The 14,320-nt window shown below is 41.8% G+C and overlaps 2 protein-coding genes across 3 annotated transcripts; both read left to right on the forward strand.

Annotated features, from left to right (window-relative positions):
• Positions 1-303: 303 nt before the first annotated feature.
• trabd (TraB domain containing) lies at positions 304-4,604 on the forward strand. Its single transcript, XM_033968439.2, has 10 exons — positions 304-374; positions 735-774; positions 863-926; positions 1,341-1,507; positions 1,751-1,891; positions 1,983-2,093; positions 2,166-2,305; positions 2,386-2,558; positions 3,188-3,284; positions 3,360-4,604. The coding sequence occupies exons 2-10, from the start codon at positions 751-753 to the stop codon at positions 3,529-3,531; spliced, it is 1,089 nt and encodes a 362-aa protein (XP_033824330.1). The 5' UTR covers positions 304-374; positions 735-750; the 3' UTR covers positions 3,532-4,604.
• A 987-nt stretch (positions 4,605-5,591) lies between these two features.
• Positions 5,592-14,238, forward strand: selenoo1 (selenoprotein O1). 2 transcript variants are annotated; one of them, XM_055222317.1, is made up of 9 exons: positions 5,592-6,231; positions 9,132-9,335; positions 9,406-9,583; positions 9,768-9,898; positions 10,149-10,426; positions 10,494-10,656; positions 11,017-11,202; positions 11,352-11,511; positions 12,356-14,238. In XM_055222317.1, exons 1-9 carry the CDS (start codon positions 5,678-5,680, stop codon positions 12,635-12,637), a joined length of 2,136 nt encoding a protein of 711 aa, XP_055078292.1. In that variant the 5' UTR covers positions 5,592-5,677; the 3' UTR covers positions 12,638-14,238. The 2 variants fall into 2 exon arrangements, with proteins under 2 accessions (XP_055078292.1, XP_033823974.1); XM_033968083.2 differs by having other exon boundaries at positions 5,644-6,231; positions 12,356-12,628.
• Positions 14,239-14,320: the final 82 nt, after the last annotated feature.

Raw genomic sequence — 14,320 nt, forward strand, 5'->3', positions numbered from 1 at the left:
TTAAGTACAGTATCAGGATAAAGAATGTATCCTTCTTTTTGGGGCAGGGGAATATATATATATATATATATATATATATATATATATATATATATATATATATATATATATATATATATATATATATATATATATATATATATATATATATATATATATATATAAATCACATATATATATATAAATCACATATATATTTAGCCCCACAAAATGATAGAACGTAGTCACAATTGTAATAGATATTATTACAGTTTTATTCACAAATAAAGTACAGAAAAGCTGCGTGTGTGGAGTGACTACATTTCCCATGGTGCAGTGCGGTTTGCGCTGCTGTTTCTGGCTCTTTTGGCTCATTTGACAGAGGAGCTGCTGCTGTAAGTATGTCTCGTGTTCGGGGACAGCTGTTTGAGGCTCTGCTGTGAGTTTTACACAGAATAGTCTCGTCTCGGGTGGTTTTGTGACTCTTTATGTCTCTGTTTGTTCATGTTTGTTCATGTTAGCTCTGTTAGCTCAGTGCTAGCTAAACCTGAGGCGTGTTTACTGTGGACAGAGTCTCAGGACAGTCCACACAGACAGGGTCTTATTACACATCAGCCTCTTTAAAACATCTATAAACTACAGGTTTGTTTGGTTTGTCACAGTTTCAGCCTCTTTAGTGTCAGTGAGTTTCAGTCTGAAGCAGCTGAAGCCTGAGCTCTGTGTGTCTCTAAACATATGTTTGATTTGTTTTGTAGGTTCCAGGTTTAGATCATGGACCCAGACAATAATTCAGAGGTGTGTGACTGATACTTTAGTTTGTTAAAGGTCAGTGCAGTGTAGAGTTTGTAAAAACCTGGTTTAAACAGTGTTTTTGTGTTGACAGGAGGAGTCTGTGGGCCCAGAGGATGCTTCAGAAGAGGAACTGCCTTGTCTTCCCCCAGGCCTCTGTGAGACACTCACTTTGTATCATTTTGTGCTGTTTTATACATGTAAAAAATTAGTCATTTGTTTCGTGGTAAATTGCTGTTAAAGTGTTTGTTCTGTATTTTTCTTTATACTTTGGGTTGTTCTTATGCAATGCTCAAGATGATCCTCAGATAATCTTCCAGGTCTTTAGAAAGACTTAACAATGTCACAACACTGAGCGCACAACACTGAGCACACAAATCTGAGCGCACAACTGTGAGCGCACAACTGTGAGCGCACAACTGTGAGCGCACAACTGTGAGCGCACAACTGTGAGCGCACAACTGTGAGCGCACAACCCTGAGCCTTCTTGTTGTACTCACTAATGAAACGTTCTTGCTGATATAATGATCTATATATTAATTATTTTCTCACATTTTGAAAACATTTTGTAGCTGATGGCGAGGCCATGGAGCTCCTTTGGAAGTTGCGTTCTCGTCGGCGCCAGTCGTCCCCAGAGCTCCCAGAGACGGTCTCCTGTCTCACTGCCCCTGATGGCAGCACTTTGTACTTGGTGGGCACTGCCCATTTCAGTGACAGCAGTAAAAAGGATGTGGCCACAGTGAGTGCAGTGCGGTTTGTAATGATGTACTTAAAATTAATGATGTGAAGTAGGAAGTATGAGTGAGATCAGATCGATCGGTGCGTCTGGAATTACCATGTGATCTTCAACACCACAAAGACGACTCACAGTAGACACACCTGCAGATTAGTTGACCTGTTTTATTTTAATTTTAAATGAAACTCCATGTATTTGTCTAATCAGTTTATCATCCATTTGTCTCACACTTTATTTACATCGCAGACAATCCGAGCTGTTCAGCCAGACGTGGTGGTGGTGGAGCTGTGCCAGTACAGAGTGTCTATGCTAAAGATGGATGAGAACACGCTGCTGAAGGAAGCCAAAGACATCAACCTAGAAAAAGTTCAACAGGCCATTAAACAGGTTTTGTTTTTGAATTGTATTGAATAAACATAGTGTCTGTCAATCATTTTTGATACATTTATTAACTTTCATCCTGTGTTTGTTTTGACAGAATGGGCTGATGTCTGGTCTGATGCAGATTCTTCTACTCAAAGTTTCAGCTCACATTACAGAACAGCTGGGCATGGCTCCTGGAGGAGAGTTTCGGGAGGCGTTTAAAGAGGTACAATGTAAACCAAAAAGCTAGAACCAAAATGGATGCATGTCGTTTTGATGTGTTTTTCTTCACTCTCAGGCCGGGAGGATTCCGTTCTGTAAATTCCACCTCGGGGACAGACCCATCCCTGTGACGTTTAAAAGAGCGATTGCTGCTCTTAGTTTCTGGCAGAAGGCGAGACTGGCATGGGGCCTTTGTTTTCTTTCTGACCCCATTAGGTATAGATATTTTTGTGCATTTTGTCACATTCAGAATGGATCACCAGTTTCTAACGCTCATCTGAACATTTTATTTTTAGCAAAGAAGATGTAGAGAAATGCAAACAGAAAGATCTGCTTGAACAGACCATGTCAGAGATGATTGGGGAATTTCCAGCTCTCCACCAGACCATTGTGGCTGAGAGAGACATTTACCTCACTCACACACTCAGGCAGGCTACACGCTGTGTGGAGGCGCCCCCTAATGGCCAGAGTATGTATGCATTTTTGTAGTAAAATTGTTTTTTTTCTCCGTTTACGTACAGTAATGGGTATTTCCTGTAGGTTTATAGAGAGACTATGGCAACACAAATTTGAAACATTTATTTAATACAATTTATGGAGTATAAATGTCACCCGTTACTCAGTATGTCACTCTGGAGTACAAGTTTCACCAGCCAAAAAATGCATAATAATGAAGAAAAAAACATAAGTTGCTCTGGACTATACGTCACATTTTTTGGGTAAATTTATTTTTACCAAATCCGAGACCAAGAACAGACATTTTATCTTTAAAGGAACTGAACATGAACTGAACACGTGTCTGGTTTGTTAACATAAGATACTAACAGTTAATTAGATAGCTTGTTTTTTTTATGCCTTAATTAACAATATTACTCTGGATCTCAGTCCAAATCACTAAATCCAGTGAAATCTTCAGACTCGGCAGAATACCATTTTCTTTCAGGGGTGTTTTTGTTCAGTCTTTCTCAAAAAATTACCGTTACAAAAACTATATCATGGCCGTCCACCATCGTCTCCTTTCTCAATGGGAAACACTGATCATGTGTTATTTAATTTTTGCATTGTACATAATGTAAGATAGTACTTTTTGCTGTTTAGAAGTCCCTGGTGTCGTCGTGGGAGTCGTGGGGATGGGCCATGTCCCTGGAATAGAAAAGAACTGGGAGAAAGAGCTCAACATTAATGAAATCATGAGGTAAGGATTGTAACTGTTTTAATACTCGCGATGATGAAATGTGACTGATTTTATTACCCTGCATCTCCTCCTCAGTGTGGCGCCGCCCTCTAGGTTCGGCTGGGTGTTGCAGACCGTCTTTAAAGGCGTCCTAATGGGCATTGTGGGATACGCCTGCTATCGAGCCGGAGGGACTCTAGGCAGAACACTGTTGTCTTTACCAGCCGTCAAAGGAATAGTGGAAAATCTGAGACTATCCCGCGCTTGATCCCAAAGGTTTTTCTAGCCATTAATGACAAATCTATACTAAAAATGCATCTATCACCAATAGCCTTACTTGGACGTGTGGCTGGAGGGTTTGACCAGTCGCTGCAGTGGACCTCAGGAGGTTAGATTCTCCTACCTCTGACGCTCTTGTAAACAGAGCAGTACTGCCAAATAAACAGTAACAGTACTTAGAGCATTTTGCCAAAACATTGTTATATATTTTTTTACTAAAACCCATTTCGTTTACTTTAGCTTTCATATCAGGAGCCTTTTAAACATTATACCTACTATTTGTGAGCCATAACTAGGGTTTCTCATCTTTACTCAGTGCCCGTAAAAACCCTGGTGCTGTTTCAGTCCATTACAGCTCTGAAGCTAACCTTATTTGTATATGATGATGAGTAAATTATGTACATTTTAAATATAATATAAAAAAAGATACAACATTTACTGTTAATGTTGACCCACTTGTTGGTCTTATCAACAACAAGTGCCTGATTTAGCTGTAAGGGCTGTGCAAGAGAATCTTTATATGGAACAATGCCTGTTTCTACAACACGGCGTTCGCTCTGTCGTAATCATTTTATTGATTTAAATGGGACCATAGCAGTTCCATGGTTTTGTACTCGGTCACTGTCAGATCCAGACTTTATGCAGGACCTACAGTAAATGTGCCTCAGGTTAAAATGCGTTTCTGTCACATTTTCTCTGCGCTTGTTAAGTTGGACTTTTATAAACTGGTTCTGGGTTTCTGGTCATGTAGTTACAAAGATAAACACTTGTTATATGCATTGACTATGAGCTAAAAGCCATCTGAGTATTTTAATAAGAAATACAATGAGATTATGTATAATAATTGTATCAAATATGCAATAAATTCCCCAGAGCAGTTTTATTTAAGAAAACTTTACTGTGAAGTTGTTTTTTTTAATGTGTTGATACAGATGTCAACTGATGGTGTTTTTTGGTCATTTTTATATTGTGTTTGGGAATATTTCTATTAACTTATTTTACTTTGATCAACATGTTACAACATTGGACGAGAAGATTGAATAAACTTCACCTTATCACAGTATGTCAGATTTAAATTAATTAGTAGCACGAGTTTCAGTATAAATTACAAAAATGTGTTATAATTTAGCTGTAAGAATCAGTAATTACCAGACACTCAATTAATATTTAAAGGTGCACTGCGCAACCTTTCTCCTGGAGGGTCTGCTACCTACTTGTCTCCATGGAGATGTTATTACTTTGCCTTGAATGTTCCATGGTGTAACATTAAACATATTTATCTAGCATTTATTCATTATGGTTGTTTCTGTTGCTCAAAAATACACCGATTCCTTCTGTGAATAGGGGCGTCTCTCCACAGATCCGAATCGTAATGTAATATAGTGCTGTAACCTGCTCCTCTTCCTTGTTGTAGACGGGTTTAATCTATACTGTGGAACATTCTAGACAAAGCAATAACATTTCCATGGAGACAATCAGGTGGCGGACCCTCCACAGTATCAGTATCTTCTGAGTTATGTTTTCATGAAAATTATACATTAGCCTAAAAGTGCATATAAAGCCAAAAAAAGTGCAATGTTTTAAAAGAAAATGAAAAAATGCAGGGCAGCATGGATCTGTTAAGTCCTGTGCTCAGGTCTAGAACCAGGAAGTACTTCACACATGTGTCTTGTGGCTCAGGTCTCTGGCTCCTGTGGCTCAGAGATTTTAAAGCAGCTCAGTGTGAACAAGTCTCTCCATAAACCAGCACCAAAGAACATCTCCCACATGAGCCACAAGAACCATCTCACATGAGGAGGACTAAACCAGGACTAAACATGGACTGATAACCCTAACACAATACAACAATCAAAACATAAATAAATAATAAAATAATAATAAATGTCTTAATTATTCTGTAAAGCACTGTGAATTACCTTGTGTACGTATTATTCCTTACAGATAAACTCGCCTTGCTGTGGTAAACTGTATATTGTCATGAAGCGGAACCAATCATCGGCGCGCCTTTGTTTCCGGCACGACATATTATAACGTAACACCACAGCGAGTAAACATCCGGATTAGGAAATTATGAAAGCGTGACTTGAGCGAACTTTTCTGAAAGTGCGACACTGAACTCAGATGGCCGGAGGTGGATGGCTCACATAGGCCCGCGGCTCGGCTCTCCGCGCTGTTTGCTCCCGGGTGTGTCCGTGTTTAGGCGCTTTTGTTCGGTCAGGATGGAGGACATGGGGCTAGCTTTAAGTCAGTCCTGTTTGGAGCGACTCCCCTTCGACAACATCGCTCTGAAAAGACTCCCCCTGGACTCGTGTGAGGACCCGGGGGTGAGGCAGGTGAAAGGGGCTTGTTTCTCCCTGGTTAAGCCGCAGCCCCTGGTCAGACCTCGGTTTGTGGCGGTCTCACATCAGGCGCTGGTTCTTCTGGGGCTCAGCGGGGACGAGGTGCTGCAGGAGCCCCGTGGAGCAGAGTACCTCAGCGGGTCCAGAGTCATGCCCGGGTCAGAGCCTGCTGCTCACTGCTACTGTGGACATCAGTTTGGACAGTTCGCTGGACAGCTGGGGGACGGGGCTGCTTGTTATTTGGGGGAAGTGAAAGTTCCACCAGGACAAAACCCTGACCTTTTATTGGAAAACCCCAGTGGCAGATGGGAGATCCAGGTGAAAGGAGCCGGACTCACTCCTTACTCCAGGTCAGTATTTGGCTGTGAGGCACATTTAAGGAGCTGGTCTGTAAAGTATGACTGTTGTTGACTATTTGGTAATAATTCAAAGTACTTTAGAGAATAAGAAAGACTTTAAAATCACAATAGAACAAATCAAAACAGAAATACTAATATAATAAAGCAAATACTGTCTGTAGATTTATATAATTTACTAGCAATTTGAAAAAGTACATTTTAGATCAGTCTGGTTCAGGCATGTCCAAACAAATGTGGCCCTCTGGCTCCAGGTGAATCGGCCCATATTACTGTACTTTATTTTGTTCTGCATGTTTTTGAAATCTACCTTTGTTCAGGTCTACTTACTGTCTCTCTTGCCAGGTGGTTAAAAACCACAGGCCCACCCAGGTGCATTCTGGTCTATGTGTGCCACCCACCTATATCCCCCAGGTGCCCCACCGACTAAACCAGAAACGGTAAAGGTGCTGAGGTAAAAAAAACAAAAAACAAACTAAATTAGACTAGCAAAACATACAAAATATGAACATAGCAAAAATATATGTATTAAATATGAAAATTAACCCAAAGAAATAAACTGGCAAACTACTTTCCTAAGAACCAAAAGTTATGAACTAATCTTGAAACAAATAAAAATAAACAAATGGCTCCTACAGTAGGGATGGGACAATAAACAATAATATCATTTATCATAAAAAGGGTAGACCGTAACCGTTAGTGTTAATCGTGATAATCACCCACAAAGATCAACATTATATCACCAGAAAGTGCAGAAAAAAATACTTTTCCCTGATGTTCTCTTCTTGTTTAAATATGGAATCTGTTCACAATATAGATTCATTATTTATATTCATAACATTTTTTAACTGTCAACAACTTTAATAATTATTGTTATTTAACTGTTAATAGGAGTTATTTTGGCCATGATAATCATGACAGCTAATTTAATTTTTGTGCCATACCTACAGCAGAGAGATTTAGAATCACTTCTTTTTAATTGTTTTTATAGAGATAGACTGGTTTGGTCTGGTTTGTCGGGCGGTGGAAGGAATACTTTGAGGATCTCCTCAATCCCACTGTCACGTCTTCTGAGGAGGAAGCAGAAACTGGGGACCCAGAGGCGGACTCGTCCATCACTCTGGCTGAAGTCACCGAGGTGGTTGGAAAGCTCCTCGGTGGCAAGGCTCCGAGGATGGACGAGATCTGGATGTTGTGGGACTGTCTTGGCTGACACGTCTCTGCAACATCGCGTGGCGGTCGGGGACAGTACCTGTGGAATGGCAGACCGGGGTGGTGGTCCCTCTGTATAAGAAGGGGGACCGGAGGGTGTGTTCCAATTACAGGGGAATCACACTCCTCAGCCTTCCCGGTAAATTCTATTCCAGGGTACTGGAGAGGAGAATCCGACCGATAGTCGAACCTCGGATTCAGGAGGAGCAGTGTGGTTTTCGTCCTGGTCGTGGAACACTGGACCAGCTCTATACTCTTCATCGGGTCCTCGAGGGCTCATGGGAGTTTGCCCAACCAGTCCACATGTGTTTTGTGGATCTGAAGAAGGCATTCGACCGTGTCCCTCGTGGTGTCCTTTGGGGGGTGCTCTGGGAGTATGGGGTCCGGGGCTCTTTGCTAAGGGCTGTCCGGTCCCTGTATGACCGGAGCAGGAGCTGTGTTCATTGCCGGCAGTAAGTCAGACCTGTTCCCAGTGCATGTTGGACTCCGCCAGGGCTGCCCTTTGTCACCGGTTCTGTTCATTATATTTATGAATAGAATTTCTAGGCGCAGCCAGGGGCCGGAGGGGGTCTGGTTCAGGGGCCGGAGGGGGCCTGGTTCAGGGGCCGGAGGGGGTCTGGTTCAGGGGCCGGAGGGGGCCTGGTTTGGGAACCACAGGATTTCATCTCTGCTGTTTGCAGATGATGTTGTCCTGATGCTTCTTCGAGCCAGGACCTGCAGCACTGGGGCGGTTTGCAGCCGAGTGTGAAGCGGCTGGGATGAGAATCAGCTCCTCCAAATCCGAGGCCATGGTTCTCGACCAGAAAAAGGTGGTTTGCTCTCTCCGGGTGGGTGGAGAGTCTCTGCCCCAAGTGGAGGAGTTCAAGTATCTCGGGGTCTTGTTCACGAGTGAGGGAAGGATGGAGCGTGAGATTGACAGGCGGATCGGTGCAGCGTCTGCAGTGATGCGGTCGCTGTATCGGTCCGTTGTGGTAAAGAAGGAGCTGAGCCGGAAGGCGAAGCTCTCTATTTACCGGTCAATCTACGTTCCTACCCTCACCTATGGTCATGAGCTCTGGGTAATGACCGAAAGGACAAGGTTGCGGATACAAGCAGCTGAAATGGGCTTCCTCCGCAGAGTGGCCGAGCGCTCCCTTAGGGATAGGGTGAGGAGCTCGGTCACACGGGAGGAGCTCGGAGTAGAGCCGCTGCTCCTACACGTTGAGAGGAACCAGCTGAGGTGGCTCGGGCATCTGCTCAGGATGCCTCCTGGACGCCTCCCTAGGGAGGTGTTCTGGGCATGTCCCACCGGGAGGAGGCCCCGGGGAAGACCCAAGACACGCTGGAGGGACTATGTCTCTCGGCTGGCCTGGGAACGCCTTGGGGTCCCACCGGAGGAGCTGGAGGACGTGTCCGGGGTGAGGGAAGTCTGGGAGTCCCTGCTTAGACTGCTGCCCCCCCGACCCGGCCCCGGATAAGCGGAAGAAAATGGATGGATGGATGGTTTGCTCTTCTCTGCTACTACTGACAATGTTTTCAGCCCAAAATCTAATGCATACAAATGTCAACACCTCTCCACAGCCAAATTAGACCCACTGGAGGGCCAAGTTTGTCCTGTGGGCCTCACGTTGGACACCCCTTTGTAAAGGCGGATCATCTCAATATAACAGCTTTCATGTTTAGTTTTACTGTGTCTCTCATAGACAAGCTGATGGTCGTAAGGTTCTCCGCTCCAGTATAAGAGAGTTCTTGTGCAGTGAGGCCATGTTCTTCCTGGGAGTGCCCACCACCAGAGCCGGGTCTGTGGTCACCTCTGACAGCATGGTCCTGAGAGATATTTACTACAGCGGCCGTCCTCGTCATGAGAGGTGCTCTGTGGTCCTGCGTATCGCTCCCACTTTTCTCAGGTGAATTCATCAGCTATTTCCCTCATTACTATTCATTTAAAAGCCAAACTAATACCATTTTGTTTTACAGGTTTGGATCTTTTGAGATCTTTAAACAGGCGGATGAGTTCACAGGGCGACAGGGGCCGAGCTACGGACGTGATGAGATCAGAGGACAGATGATGGATTATGTCATTGAGATGTTTTATCCTGAAATACTGAAGAATTTCCCAGACCGTGTGGAGAGAAATGTGGCTTTCTTCAGAGAGGTTTGAGAACTTCTGTCTCATTATTGACTAAAGTTAAATGAAGTCAGGTCAGTTCAGCCTTTGGAACGTTTTTATCCAGTGTTGTAGATGAATAGTAGACAAAACTCTACACTTAATGGCCACAGCTCACAGTATCAGCAGGTTTAACAGACCATAAAAGTCGCCCTCGTGTTCCCTCCTGTAGGTCGTGCACCGCACCGCTCGACTCGTGGCCCAGTGGCAGTGTGTAGGATTCTGCCATGGAGTTTTAAACACAGACAACATGAGTATCCTGGGACTCACCCTGGACTATGGCCCATATGGGTTCATGGACAGGTAAAATATGTCAATAAATGTAAAACGGTGGAAGAAAAAAAAACAAATCCTCCATTTGATTTGGTTAATACATTTCAGTGTTTGATGTGCTTCTAATGCATTTACTGTGTTTGATTATTTTTCATTTGTTTTTATTTATGCTATGATGGTTATTGTGACAGTTATAACTGTATTAGGAGTTCATTTCTATTTATTAATGTGTTTTAAGGTGTTTATGAAAAGAATCAAATGGCTGCTTTGTTCTGCTCAGATTCGACCCGGATTTTATTTGTAACGCCTCAGACAACTCTGGTCGTTACTCATACCAGGCCCAGCCGGCCGTCTGCAGGTGGAACATAGTGAAGCTGGCAGAGGCTCTAGCTCCTGATCTGCCTCCTGAAAGAGCAAAGGGAATCATCGATGAATACATGGATGTGTATAACCGCTTCTACCTGGAGAATATGAGGAGAAAGCTCGGTTTAATCAAGAAGGAGGAGCCAGAAGATGAGATGCTGATCACTGAGCTCCTACAGACTATGCATAACACAGGTAGTAATCAGCTCAAAATGTGTAAAAAACACTTTTTATATACAGTACTGACTGACAACTCTTACAGGTGCCGACTTTACCAACACATTTCGCAGTTTGAGCCAAATCTCCTGTCCCACTGAGGGTGAAAATGAGGTGGATGTTGTCCGACAGGCCACACAGCTTCTGCTCGAGCAGTGTGCTTCTTTAGAGGAATTAAAGGCGGCCAATAAACCCACAATGGACCCACGGTACGGCTCTGATCACATGATCACTTCTGCACAGTGATAATCCCCTGCAGACCTTTTTTCTTACCCTCTTACACCATTGTAATTTAAAAAGTTTTTTTTATTGCTCATACACTGATAAAATGTATTTCTTTTACTTACTTCACTTCATGATAAACTAAGAACTGTCCCCAACAAATATTTAGACCTTGAACACAAAGAAATGATCTAAGACACAATCATGTTTTACCTTGTCTTTATCTTTATTGTCTTGTAATAAATGTATTAAGTCAGACCTGAGGCCGTGTCCGTTGCCTTACCTCATATCCCCTGTCTGGATTTATCTCTCACATTGAAAGCTTTGTTTTTGTCTGCTCCTGACAGGGAGCTGGCAATGCTGCTGTCGCTGGCCCAGACCAATCCCGCTCTGTTCCAGATGATATCGGACAGAGCGACAATAGCCAGACAATTAGATAAGCTCAGCAAACTTAAAGACCTGATGGAGTCCAGCGAAGAACAGCTAAAGGTGAAGCAGGGGGAGGACTGGACTGTGTGGATCACACGCTACAGGTGAGGGGTGGGGTCAAGAGAACAGCTTCAACAGTTCAACGAAGTGAGTGGGTGGGGCTTATCAGGATGGACAAAATGTGAAAGGAAATGGGAGGTTGTTCCGTTGCCTGAACTGTGTGACGGAATGATGCATGTTATCACTGCTGCAGGAAGCGTCTGGGGAGAGAACTGGAAGGCCAGAGTGATACTGTGACAGCTGTCCAGGATGAGCGGGTGAAGGTGATGAATAGCACCAACCCACGTGTGGTTCTGAGGAACTATATCGCTCAAAATGCAATTGAGGCGGCAGAGAACGGAGATTTTTCTGAGGTACGGAAAATACTGTTAATTATATTTTAATCCAGAATGTTTTAGATCAGGGCGACAGTGGCTCAGTTGGTAGAGTGTCCACTGATCTGAAGCTTCAATATAAACATCACTGGTTGAGCGGTCAGATCCACTGACCCACAGGTTGGCGGTGCGATTCCAGCTCCCTCAGATGAACGTCATTGTGTCCTTGGGCAAGACACTTAACCCAGCTCAACCTCAGTGTGTGAATGTGTGTGTGAATGTGTGTGTGAATGTGTGTGTGAATGGCTGAATGGTTCCTTGATGTAACGAGCTTTGAGAGCCTTGAAAGTGGAAAAGCGCTGTATAAAAATGTGACCATTTACCATTTTTATGATTGCTAGTATATTTAAATTAACCAAATTCATCACTGAAAATTGTATCGATATATCTGCATACTTGTTTTGTGTTTTGTTTTATTTTATTTTATTTTTATGCATTTTTATTTCGTTTATTTTTTTATTTTTATGTATTTATTTTCTTTATTTATGTTTTTGTTTTTTTTTACCCCTAACCACTAAAATAATCTATATCTACACAAGAAAAAAAGACTGACCATTTACCTACTATTTTTAATTTTTTTTTTTGCCATTTTTTTGTTGTTTCATGTTTTATTCAATCAAAATCATCACTGAAAATTGTGTTAATAATCGTCAAATATCATTGTCTCTTGAAGAAGGCCTATGCTCCCAAACTGACTGTTTTTTTTGTTTTTTCAATCCGAGGAAACAGAAACTTTTGCCAAACCAACAAACAAAATACTAGAAAAAATGGACAATAGGAGATTCAGAATGAACTTTGAGTATTTTTTCTTTCGCTCTTACAGGTCCAGAGAGTTCTTAAGGTTCTGGAAAAGCCCTTCACTGCTCAGCCGGGCCTAGAACTTCCAACATGGGTCGGCAAACACGGAACCACCGAGGAAGGAGAGAGGGAGGAAGCAGAAGGAGAGAGGGAGGAAGCAGAAGGAGAGAGGGAGGAAGCAGAAGGAGAGAGGGAGGAAGCAGAAGAAGAACCGACGGCGTCAACATCCACCGTCAGAAGCGCTTTGCCCTACGACAGCAAACCCCCCGCGTGGGCACAGCAGATCTGTGTCACATGATCTTCGTAATGACGTTCTTGACGGTTGCCGAGCTGCTAAAAGTGACGACATTTATGCGTCTTTGGCAGTGAACCTCGAGAACGTCATTTTGACTCAGAACAGCCCAAACAAAGCCTGATACAAAGCAGACTAGGAGTCGAGTGGTACGGCAAGAAACACTGCCAGAATTAAACATTATTATTTACACTACAACACCAGACAAAGGTTTAGACACACCCCTCATTCATTTAATTAATTATTTTTTTTTAAGTTTTATTTTTGCTATTTTTATTTTATTTTATTTTTATTTTTTTTACATTTTTATAGATCAAATATATGATGTAAAATGGAATTATGTTGCAAAAAACAAGTAAATAACTACTTTTTAAATATATTTGAGTAGTTATTTAACTTTTTTTTACTACATAATTTCATATATTTTGCTTTTATCTGATGTCTCTTGTTTGTTTATAAATGTGGACAGCAGCAAAAATAAAGGAAAAAAAAAACACTGAATAGACGGGTGTGTCCAGACTTTTAGCTGACGTGGTTTAAACTCGTCCTAAAGGTTAAAAGTCTGGACACGCCTCATTCATTTATAGGGTTTTTTTTCCTTTTTCCTTTATTTTTTCTACATTTTCTACAAACATGATAAAAGAAAAGAAAGAAAAGCTCTGAGGAACTGAAAAAGCGGCGAAACTTTAACTTTTTACACAACTTTTTGTCCAGTTACAGATTTTTTTTTTTTTTTTTTTAAATAGAAGTAGATATTTTTATTTGTGTATATCGTACTTTACCTGAGGCTTTTTTTTATTTTATTTTTTTTTCATTCATTTATTTATTGTTTATCTGCAAAATAATGTTCCTGAAGTTTTCTTTTTCTTTTACTGTGGATCAAACCTCGACGACTGAGGGACACAGACATTTCACACAGAAGACATTAAATATACGGAAGAATAAATAAATTGAATACACTTTCGACACAGCAAAGGGCGGCTACTTTGAACATATGAAAATACAATATATTTTTTTTTATTTAGTAAAGTTAATTAACATTTTTTCTTTGCTACATAATCCATTATATCGTACTTCATATATTTGACGTCTTCTGTGTGAATATAAATGTATAAAGTAGTAAAAAATGAAGAGAAAACCACTGAATAAGAGGGCGTGTCCGGACTTTTGACTGGTTTTGTGTGTTGGCCTGTGGGTAATGGGCCACGTATGTGAGGAATGTTTTCTCCTCGACTAATCTGTGTCTGTTTGGTATTGACCAGCTGTAAATGATGAGTCAGGCACAAAATCCTGAAGTGAACCAGTCTGATTCTGACGTTTGAGCTGTTTGTGTCACCGAGTTTATAAGAGAAAGAGACAAACGTCAGGTGGAGTCCTAAACGATAGAACACGACTAAATACTTTTCTTTAAACAAACGCACAATATCATTTCCTCCAACTTTAAACATTTGTCTTTACCGCCTAAATGTAGCACATATATTTCACCAAATACGATTGTGTTTTACTCAGTTTTTAGCTTTTCCATTGCACTGATGTTCATGTGTAAATCTATAATAGAATAAACAAAGCAGCTGCCAAAACTCAACAGCCTCATTTATCTCCCAGCTGCTGTTTTAGCTGCATATCTTTGTGTCTTTATTCTGCTGAAGCCTGGAGCTGAGTCATGTCTCCACAAGTTCCAAGTATTTTTGTTCCCTG

Source organism: Periophthalmus magnuspinnatus, chromosome 6 (assembly GCF_009829125.3).
Source record: "Periophthalmus magnuspinnatus isolate fPerMag1 chromosome 6, fPerMag1.2.pri, whole genome shotgun sequence".
NCBI lineage: Eukaryota > Metazoa > Chordata > Actinopteri > Gobiiformes > Gobiidae > Periophthalmus > Periophthalmus magnuspinnatus.

Bases quoted from the DNA above. Each gene is read 5' to 3' on its own strand.
- trabd (XM_033968439.2), top strand. From the start codon at position 751: ATGGACCCAGACAATAATTCAGAG. The intron at 775-862 runs GTGTGTGACTGA...TTGTGTTGACAG, and splicing joins ACCCAGACAATAATTCAGAG to GAGGAGTCTGTGGGCCCAGA. The intron at 1,508-1,750 runs GTGAGTGCAGTG...TTTACATCGCAG, and splicing joins GTAAAAAGGATGTGGCCACA to ACAATCCGAGCTGTTCAGCC.
- selenoo1 (XM_033968083.2), top strand. From the start codon at position 5,678: ATGGCTCACATAGGCCCGCGGCTCGGCTCTCCGCGCTGTTTGCTCCCG. The intron at 9,336-9,405 runs GTGAATTCATCA...TTTGTTTTACAG, and splicing joins ATCGCTCCCACTTTTCTCAG to GTTTGGATCTTTTGAGATCT. The intron at 9,584-9,767 runs GTTTGAGAACTT...TCCCTCCTGTAG, and splicing joins ATGTGGCTTTCTTCAGAGAG to GTCGTGCACCGCACCGCTCG.